Source organism: Primulina eburnea, chromosome 18, assembly GCF_022965805.1.
Source record: "Primulina eburnea isolate SZY01 chromosome 18, ASM2296580v1, whole genome shotgun sequence".
NCBI lineage: Eukaryota > Viridiplantae > Streptophyta > Magnoliopsida > Lamiales > Gesneriaceae > Primulina > Primulina eburnea.
Window position 1 is genome coordinate 27,781,040 of NC_133118.1, and position 11,423 is coordinate 27,792,462.

At 31.0% G+C, this 11,423-nt stretch overlaps 1 protein-coding gene across 1 annotated transcript; it reads right to left on the reverse strand.

Moving 5' to 3' along the window:
- Positions 1-522: 522 nt before the first annotated feature.
- Positions 523-1,698, reverse strand: LOC140819531 (non-specific lipid transfer protein GPI-anchored 1-like). The gene is made up of 2 exons (XM_073179661.1): positions 1,206-1,698; positions 523-943 (listed from the first exon to the last, which is right to left on the reverse strand). The coding sequence occupies exons 1-2, from the start codon at positions 1,570-1,572 to the stop codon at positions 717-719; spliced, it is 594 nt and encodes a 197-aa protein (XP_073035762.1). The 5' UTR covers positions 1,573-1,698; the 3' UTR covers positions 523-716.
- Between the last annotated feature and the right edge of the window lie 9,725 nt (positions 1,699-11,423).

Here is an 11,423-nt window from a genome sequence, read left to right on the forward strand (position 1 = left end):
TTTGTAAAACTTTTACATTTGCAATAGTTTTACAATTAGTTTTATTATTTATAATATTATTAAAAAAAAGCCCCCATGAAGTATCACAATTTTATAACATTGATATCTATACAAGCACAACATGATTTTATAATGAAAAAATCACACTTTTGATCACGTGATTTACAATTTTTTAATTCTTGTTCATGTTAACGTACAACACATTTGCATTTTTAGTCCAATGACTTGTATTCTTTTTTATTGTTTGCCTTGTTATAAAGAATTTTCATTTTCAGTCATATAAATTGTATTTTTTTTTTTTCATCTTCAATCCTTTTTGAATCAGAGCCTATTGTATCTTTTGGTCAAAAAGATTAAAAATACATTACCAAAATTTAAGAAATTTATAGAACATATGTTTTGGTTACTTTCTTGTCGTCGAGAAATGATCATGAATTCGAATGAACGTAAAACCTAAAAAAATCACCTCTACGATTTTTGCCTGAAATTGTCGTCAATGGTTCAAGCTACATAATAGAAATGTATAGGAATGAAAGCATGTGTTTATTTAAAACATTAGATTAATTATGAGTTTGAAACCAGGAAATTGACAGATACAGTACTCGAAATGTGACATCAAATCAATACACGAGATTCCGTGCAACAGATCTCGGCAAGATAGGAGCAGATGGGTGGTGGGGGGGTGGGCGCGGGATTAAATGGCCGGAGCTCAAAAATCAAACAAAAGTGCTCATTTCATGGAAGAAGAAGATGGAGAAGATGGGTAGTATGGAAACCAGCAGCTGCATCAGAACCGGTTGAGGCTTGCTCCAGTTTCCACTGGAACTCCCACCACCTGCAGTTGTCGATGACGCAGGTGTCGATGGACTTGGGGTCGTCGTTGCGATGGAAGCGTTGGTGAAGATAGCAGCTTCGGGGGATTTCGGATCCAAGTTCAGAAGCTCTGCATGCCCATACAGGAGTTACATTTTAAAGTCACACCCACCCAAGTTTCGTCAGGCAAAATCACCAAAAATAAGTAAACTTGAAAAGGATAAATTTGGTGGTTGTGATTTGTTTTTCCCATAATGATTGGTTCAAGTCCACTTGGACATTTCTATAAAATCAATCTAAAAAACTAGGTTGACATAGAAAATTGTCCAAATTCATCTGCACAACTCTCAAAAATTTAATAATAAAGAAATCGAGCGGTTAATGAAGCTTACTGGGGCATTCGCTGATGCTCGCGTTGGTGAGCTTACAGGAAGAAGACAACTGAAGCAAGCGAGCCTCCTGGATGCCCAAGGTCTTCAAGGCGGCGTTGGACCCGTTATGAATCTGCTCTATCAAGAAACACAGGCAAGCGGGGTCACGGTCCTTGATCTCCGTCACGGAGTTGCAGCACACCTTGCTCGGAGTGTCCGCCTTGGCCGTCACAAAAGGCAAGCAGTCGGTCACCTTCTGAAACTCCGGAGCACACTTCGTGGCAATCGTGTCATCGGCGGCGGCGTGAGCAGAAACCACCATAGACAATACCAGTAGCACCAGTACCCCATCCATCTTCATGAATCCAGCTCCTGCAAACACCTCCATCGAACTTTAGAACTCGGGAAGAAGATTGAAACGAATTAATGGGGAATGTCCTTCACTGAAAGATGCAGGGAGGTAGTTAAGGAATTTAATGGGGAAGAGGGGTGGTGGCTGCAAAGCAACCGCAAGAGCTTCTCGGGGCATGGCTGTGAATTTATTAGGGATGGGATGGTAAAGGCCTCTAGGTTAGACCACGAATCGAGGATGTTTGTCCACGTGGCACGTCGACAGACATCAACAAATCATGTTCAATCGTCAACAAAATATCGACTTCGATACAAATAATATAACAAACTAAATTAATTTAAAAAATGGGTAATTTGGAAAAAAATATTGTGCCAATGATTTTTTTAAGATTCAGTATCCATAAGTTTTTTTTTGTATTTCAGTACTTGACAAAAGACAAACTTAGTTTTTACTACATGTTTTGTGTATTTTTATTTTTTTACCCTTCTTACTTAATAAAAAATTATATAAATCTCTTTTTTTGTTAGTCATCTTCTCTTTTCACTCATAATTGAACTTTTTGAAATACTTAGTTTTAATTGCGAAATACTTAATTTCAATTTTAAAATACTTGATTTGTAAATAATATACTCAGAATGTGTATTAAAATACTGGATATTCGAATATCCAACGCAAGTTCATCAAATGCTCGTATTTCCATACAAAATTCATTTGGATAACATGTTCATTTTCATTTAATTATTTTTTATTTTTAAAAAAACAAATTCGCAACTAAGCATTGAACTTCTGCAGATAATTAGTTTTACTCGCGAAATACCTAATTTTAGTTTTAAAATACTTGATTTGATAAATGAGATACTCAGAATTAGTATTAAAATACTGGCTATTCGAATATGCAGCACAAGTTCACCAAGTGCTCGTATTTCCATCCAAGATATATTTAGATGACTTGTTCATTTCATTTAATTATTTTTTATTTTTAAAAAAACAAATTCGTAACTAAGCATTGAAATTTTTCAAGTACTTAATTTTACTTGCGAAATACCTAATTTCAGCTTTAAAATACTTGATTTGGTAATTGAGATACTCATAAAAGTTAATAAAATACTGGATATTCTAGTAGGCCATGTAAGTTCACCAAGTGCTCGCATTTTCATCCAAGATGCATTTGGATGATATGTACATTTCATTTAAATATTTTTTATTTTTAAATTCACAATTAAGCATCGAACTTTATGAAGTACTTGGTTTTATTTACGAAATACCTAATTTCAATTTTAAAATACCTAATTTAATAAATGAAATACTCAAAATGAATATTAAAATACTGGATATTAGAATATGCAATCTAAGTTCACCAAATTCTCGCATTTCCATCCAAGATGCATTTGGATGACATGTTCATTTCATTTTATTATTTTTTTATTGTTAAAAAAAAATTCGTAACTAAGCATTAAACATTTTCAAGTACTTAGTTTTACTTGCGAAACATCTAATTTCAATTTTAAAATACTTGATTTGGTAAATGAGATACTCAGAATATGTATTAAAATACTGGATATTCGAATATGCAAGGTAAGTTCACCAAGTGTTGGTCTTTCCTTAGAAGACGCATTCGGACGACATATTCTTCTCCTCGTGTGATATCTATTTGTAAAAACATATCAAATTCCCAACTAAACATGAGACTTTTAAAGTACTTAGTTTACTTGATAAGTACCTAATTTCAGTTTCAAAATACTTGATTTCATAAATGAGATACTCAAAATAGGTAATATAATACTGGATATTTCTAATATGCATTATGATGCAATTTCAATGCAATTGAAATTAACAAATACATTGTTCATCACTCCTCATGAAATAAAAATAACAATTTATTTTGATATACAAAGAAAGAACTTACTTTTACTCTGGGACAAGTATGCTACTATATTTTTGTTAAAAGTAAGTGCTTATTTTGATCTTCAAATAACTTACTCTTACTCCACGCTCAGTAATGAACTGTGTTCATTTCTTTAAATGTCATGAATAAGTATTCTAATCAATCTTAGTTGGAAAACCAACCATGACCGAATTTACGTTTCATATTCGAATATCCAGTATTCTATCACATATTATGAGTATCTCATTTACCAAATCAAGTATTTTAAAATTAAAATTAGATATTTCGCACGTAAAAGTAAGTACTTTAAAATATTCCATGCTTAGTGATCGAGCAAAACTTTCATTGTAAAATTCTTAGTAAATATTAATAATATTCAAGCTCGAAATAATCGCAAGTGCTCGATGTCAAGTAATAATATAGTATACAAGAGTACGAGTATCGTTCATCTAAAGATTGTATTTCTCAATTATTATTCTCAGTTATTCAATTTTTAGCAGCGATACTTCATATGATTGTTTACTACTACGATTATTAAATAAAAACTCAATGAAATGGTTCAAGGATTAAATGATTAAATAAATAAGCTAGAATGATTGATTAAAGTTCAATGAGAAATGAATTTGTTGAGAATCTCGGTTCACTTACCTCTCGTTTAATCTACTTAATTCGTTCGACAATGATATATGCTTTCGACGAGATTTCATATTCACTTGAACATATCCTCTCAAGCTATGCCAAACTAATTCAACTCAGTGAAGTAATTAAATCTCTTTAATTATTTATCAAAGGTGAATTACATGTCGTTTTATTAAATCCTCTAGTTTTCGACCCACCGGACTATTACTATCGACGTGTATCTGACTTCATATTTCTATGTAAATTGTAAATCCACGTATTATGTTACTCGTTCCTATCACGGGTTATTCGCTCGAAGAACATTGTCCGGAAATCTTCAAATCTTCGCTCCAAGCCTTTTTTTTCTCTTTCAAAGCTTTGTGGCTGCTAAAAAAGTCCTTGACCATGTCATCCATATGCATCTTGGATGGAAACCCGAGCACTTGGTAAACTTACGTTGCATATGCAAATATCCAATATTTTAATACTCATTATGAGTATCTCATTTATCAAATCAAAGATTTTAAAACTGAAATTAGGTATTTCGCAAGTAAAACTAAGTACTTGAAAAAGTTCAATTTTTAGTTTTGAATTTGTTTTTTTAATAATAAAAATCAATTAAATGAAATTAACGTGTCATCCAAATGTATATTGGATAGAAATGCGAGCACTTGGTGAACTGACGTTGTATATTCGAATATCCAGTATTTTAATACTCATTCTGAGTATCTCATTTATCAAATCAAGTATTTTAAAATTGAAATTTTGTATTTTGCAAGTAAAAGTAAGTACTTCAAAATGTTCTATACTTAGTTGTGAATTTGTTTTTTTTTTTTAAATGAAGAAAATAATTAAATGAAATGAACATGTCATCCAAATGCATCTTGGATGTAAATGCGAGCACTTGGTGAACTTACGTTGCATATTCGAATATCCAGTATTTTAATACTCATTATGAGTGTTTCATTTACCAAATCAAGTAGTTTAAAATTGAAATTAGATATTTTGCAAATAAAAGTAAATACTTGAAAAAGTTCAATGCTTAGTTACGAATTTGTTTTTTAACAATAAAAAAATAATTAAATGAAATGAACATGTTATCCAAATGCATCTTGGATAGAAATGCGAGCATTTAGTGAACTTACGTTGCATATTCTAATATCCAGTATTTTAATACTCATTCTGAGTATCTCATTTACCAAATCAAGTATTTTAAAGCTGAAATTAGGTATTTCGCAAGTAAAACTAAGTATTTAAAAAATTTCAATGCTTAGTTGCGAATTTATTTTTTTAAAATTAAAAATAATTAAATGAAATGAACAAGTCATTTTAATATATCTTGGATGGAAATACGAGCACTTGGTGAACTTGCGTTGCATATTCGAATATCCAGTATTTTAATATTCATTCTGAGTATCTCATTTACCAAATCAAGTATTTTAAAACTAAAATTAGGTATTTCGCAAGTAAAACTAATTGTTTGCAAAAGTTCAATGCTTAGTTGCGAATTTGTTTTTTTTAAAATAAAAAATAATTAAATGAAAATGAACATGTCATCCAAATGAATTTTGGATGGAAATACGAACACTTGATGAACTTGCGTTGGATATTCGAATATCCAGTATTTTAATAAACATTCTGAGTATATTATTTATTAAGTCAAGTATTTTAAAATTGAAATTAAGTATTTCGCAAGTAAAACTAAGTATTTCAAAAAGTTCAATGATTAGTTGTGAATTTATTTTTTTAATAAAAAATATTTTAATTCACATTGGGAATGATGAGTTGAAAGAGAAGATGACTAACAAAAAAAGGGATTTAAATAATTTTTTATTAAGTAAAAATGGTAAAAAGGTAAAAATACACAAAACATGTAGTAAAAACTGAGTTTGTCTTTTGTCAGGTACTGAAATACAAAAAAAAAACTTATGGATACTGAATTTTAAAAAAATCATTGACATATGTATTTTTCTACAAATTACCCTTAAAAAATCGATTAAATTTTTTAAAATATCGATATTCGATTCAGTTTGAGTCTTTAATATAAATAATCAAAACAAATCGAAATTTTATATAAAAAAAAATATTAATAATTTTTTCAATAAAGTTTATAATAATATAAATATTACAAATTTCTAATAAATATATTGGATAAATGAACTACATTTAATTTTTTTAATAAATAAAATTTAAATTTATTTAATTCGATTTTTATATTATATTTTTATTTAAAAAACTTTATTTTTTTAAAATTTCGATTAATTGTGTTATCGATCGAAATAATCGATTTTCTCGTTTGGGTTTATTCGGTTTTTGTAGTAAAATTTGGTCGGTCCAGTTTGTCAAAAAAGTTAGGTTAGTTTGATGTTATAAAATTTGGTTTTGCTTTAACCAAGCATATTACTATTTAACACGAGACGGAGCATGTCTTAGGTACTTATGAATCGGTTTCGCCCATGTTGATGATGCATTATTACATGCACACTCTGTTTGTGTTACATCAATGTCATGTCGAAAAATTAAATAAATATTTTTTAAAAAAAGTTATTTGACTACAACTAAAATTTGATGATAACCAAAATCACCAAGGGACAAGCATACCGATAAATTTTTTTCCAAAAATATCATTTGAGCTGATAATTTTGGAAACATTTTATTTAATTCATTCAAGAAAATATTGTACATATTTCCAATATTTAGTTATTTTTGGTATATTAGTAAAAAAGAAGAAGAATAAATACTATCAAATTCTAAAGGCTTAAAATAGTATATATATATATATATATATATATATATATATATATTGTGAAAAAGTAAAAATTTATGGTAAAATGTAAAAATCACAAACTCTCAAAATTTACCAAACAACACACTTTATAATATTTTTCTCTCTACTCAATTGTGATTTTCTTCACAAATGAGAGATCTATTTATAGGAAATCTTTACAAATAATCTGAAAATAAAATACATCATTACCTACATCATCACACACTAATTTTCAATATTTACAACTCTTATTTTCAACATTCAAATATTCAATACACACATTTTAAATATTATTTTTCAACACTCCCCCTTGTGATGATGATCATAATGATTGTCTTCATTACGTGTTTTTATACTGACTCGTTAAAAACCTTACAAGGAAAAACCCATTGGGAAAAAATCATAGCAAAGGAAAAAGAGTGCAGTCACGTAAACTCTCCCTCATGTTGACACGAACAATTCTTCACAAATTTCGTAGATTGCGCATCCCAATATTATATATGTGCTTTCTGAATATTGACGTAGGAAGTACCTTTGTGAAAAGATCTGATGAGTTTTCACTTGATTGAATATGACGAACATCAATACATTTATTCTTCTCAAGCTCCTTGGTGAATGCGAAGAACTTAGGAGGAATATGTTTAGTTCCGTCGCTTTTTATGTATCCTTCTTTCATTTGAGCAACACATGCAGCATTATCTTCATATAGTATCACAGGCTTCTCGTCGAATGATAATCCGCATGAGATTTGGATATGTTGGGTCATTGATTTTAACCATACACATTCACGACTTGCTTCATGTAGTGCAATAATCTCGGCATGATTTGATGAAGTTGTTACGAGCGTTTGTTTCTGTGAACGCCAAGAAATTACAGTGCCTCCACGAGTAAAAACATATCCAGTTTTGGAACGTGCCTTGTGTGGATCAGATAAGTATCCAGCATCGGCATAACCAATTATACTTGGATTAGCATCTTTTGAATACAAAAGTCCCAAGTATGTCGTTCCTCGTAGATAACGGAATATATGTTTAATTCCGTTCCAGTGTCTCTTTGTTGGATATGTGCTAAATCTTGCCAACAAATTTGCGGCAAAAGTTATATCAGGCCTTGTACAATTTGTAAGATACATAAGGGCACCGATATAACTTAGATATGGTACTTCTGGACCAAGAATATTTTCATCATCTTCACATGGACGGAATGGATCATTTTCTATGTTTAATGATCTAACAACCATTGGAGTACTTAAAGGATATGATTTATCCATATTAAAACGTTTAAGGATCTTTTCCGTATAATTTTTCTGGTGAACAAACATTCAACATTCTTTTTGTTCAATTTGTAAACCCAGACAATACTTGGTTTTTCCAACATCCTTCATTTAAAATTCTTCCTTCAAGTATGACACAACTTCTTGAATTTCCTTATTCGTTCCAATGATGTTTAAATCATCAACATATACAGCAATAATTACGCATCCGGATGTTGTTTTCTTAATAAAAACACAAGTACATATTGAATTATTCACATATCCCTTTTTCATCAAGTGATCACTTAGTCGATTATATCACATTCGACCTGATTGCTTTAACCCATATAATGATCTTTGTAATTTGACAGAATAACATTCTCTGGGTTTTGAACTTTGTGATTCAGGCATCTTAAATCCTTTAGAGATTTTCATATATATATTACTATCAAGTGATCCATATAAGTAAGCTGTAACAACATCCATAAGATGCATTTCTAAAGTTTCAGATACCGTCAAGCTAATCAAATACCGAAACGTAATTGCATCCATCACGGGAGAATACATTTCTTCATAATCAATTCCAGGTCTTTGAAAAAAACTTTGTGCAACAAGTCGAGCTTTATATCTTACTATTTCATTTTTCTCATTTCGCTTTCGAATAAAAATCCATTTGTATCCAACAGTTTTACACCTTCAGGTGTAAGGACTATAGGTCCAAAAACATTACGTTTATTTAGCGAATCCAATTCAACCTGGATGGCTTCTTTCCATTTTATCCAATCCTGCCGATTTTTACATTTACCAAAAAATTTTGGTTCATGATCTTCATTATCATTTATGACGTCGATTGCCACATTATAAGAAAATATATCATTGATTTCTTCTATATCTTTTCGGTTCCATATTTTTGCAGTATTAATATAATTTATAGAGATTTCATGATTCTCGTCAGTTTGTGGTTCTGACAGAACATTTTCATCATCATGTGTTTCTTCAGGAACACCATTCTCTATTTTGTGATCATCATGTGTTTCTTCAGGAACATCATTCTCTATTTTGTGATCATCGTGTTTCTCTATGAATTTTCTATTTCGAGGATTTTTATCCTTGAAACCGACTGGCCTTCCACGCTTCAGGCGTTTTACGACATCATGACTTTGTTTAATTTGTTTCTTTGGAATTTCAATTCGAGCAGGAGCATTTACAATATGTATATATGATTTAGTTACCCCTTTTGCATCTGTAAATGCATCTGGTATTTGATTTGCTATTCTTTGCAAGTACACAATTTGTTGTACATCTTTTTCACATTGTTGCTGTACATCATTGGGAAGATTTCCTCATTAAAATGACAATCAGCAAAACGTGTTGTGAACACGTCGCCTGTCTGAGGTTCAAGATATCGAATGATTGATGGACTATCATAACCGATATAAATTCCAACCTTTCTTTGAGGTCCTATTTTCTTTCGTTGTGGTGGTGCAATAGGCACATACACCATACATCCAAAAATTCTCAGATGAGAAATGTCTGGTTCTTTACCAAATGCAAGCTGCAATGGGGAGTATTTATGATATGCACTTGGCCTGATGCGAATTAATGAAGCAGCATGTAAAATTGCATGTCCCCATATAAAAATAGGGAGCTTTGTTTTCATAATCATTGGTCTAGCAATCATTTGCAGACGTTTAATCAATGATTCAGCCAATCCATTCTGTGTATGTACATGAGCAACAGGATGTTCAACAATGATTCCCATAGACATACAATAATCATTGAAAGTCTGGGAAGTAAATTCACCAGCATTATCAAGTCTAATTTTCTTGATTGTATAATCAGGAAATTGATTCCTCAATTTTATTATTTGAGCAAATAATCTTGCAAATGCAACATTTCGAGTTGACAATAAATATACATGTGACCATCTGCTGGAGACATCAATCAATACCATAAAGTATCTGAATGTTCCACATGGTGGATGAATTGGTCCACAAATATCACCCTGAATACGTTCAAGAAACATTGGTGATTCAGTTTGCATTTTGGCTGGTGATGGTCTTATAATAAGTTTTCTAAGAGAACATGCTTTACATTGAAACTTATTATTTTGAAAGATCTTCCGGTTTTTCAATGGATGACCATGTGTATTTTCTATAATTCTTCGCATCATTGTTGAACCAGGATGTCCTAAAAGATCATGCCAATTGATCAGTATTGAATAATTATCAACTACCATATTTGATTCAATGGGACTTATATGTGTATAATGCAATCCAGTAGGGAGCATTGGTAGTTTTTCAATCACATATTTCTTTCCTGATTTATATGTGATAAGACACATATATATCTCATTCCCTTCATTCATTGTTTGAGTATCAAACCCATGGGAATATATATCATTAAAACTCAACAAATTTCTTTTCGATTTTGGTGAATATAAAGCATCATTGATCAAAAAATTTGTACCATAGGTAACAAAAATTGTGCTTTACCACATCCTTTAATCAAATCTACATGACCTGATATTGTATTCACCGTTGTTTTTGTTGGTTTTAGTTCCAAGAAATATCTTTTACCTCGGAGGATAGTGTAAGTTGTACCACTATCGGGTATGCAAACTTCAGCTTTGCTCATAGCATTTTTCATTTTTGAACTTCAAAAAAATATGCAATGAAATAAAATTACTGGCAATATATATTTAAATATAACACATATCATAATTATACAATAAAATATTATTATATGAATACATGAAAAATAAATTATTGTACATTTATATTCTACCACTATATTGTTCATTTTCAGATAAATCATTGAGAAAATCTGCAGCATCAATATTGTTCAATTATATCCCACCAACATATTGATCATTTTCAGATAAATCATTCATAAAATCACCAGCATCAAAATGAGTTGAATCACTCAAAGGGTCACTGCGTTCAATGAAGTTGGTCTCCTTTTCTATCCCCTTTAATGATTCTTTATAAAGTTTGCGAAGATGCTCAAGGGCTCGACAAATACGGGACCAATGTCCTGGAGTACCACATCTGAAACAAGAACTTTCATATCTTTTTGAGTGATTCTCATTAACACTTGTATTTTCATGATGCCTTTTCGGTGGATGGTTTGGGATGCTCTTTTGAGATGAGTTATAAAAATAACTATCTCTATTGTTTTCAAAACCACGGCCTCGACCACGACCACGGCCCATTCCACGTCCACGTCCACGTCCACGACCTCGACCTCGACCTCGACCTCGACCAAAATCTTGTCTTTGAATTTGATTTTGGTTTCGAGGTTTAAATTCATTTTTACTTACAACATTTACTTCTGGAAATGGTGTTGATCCAGTGGGTCGGGAC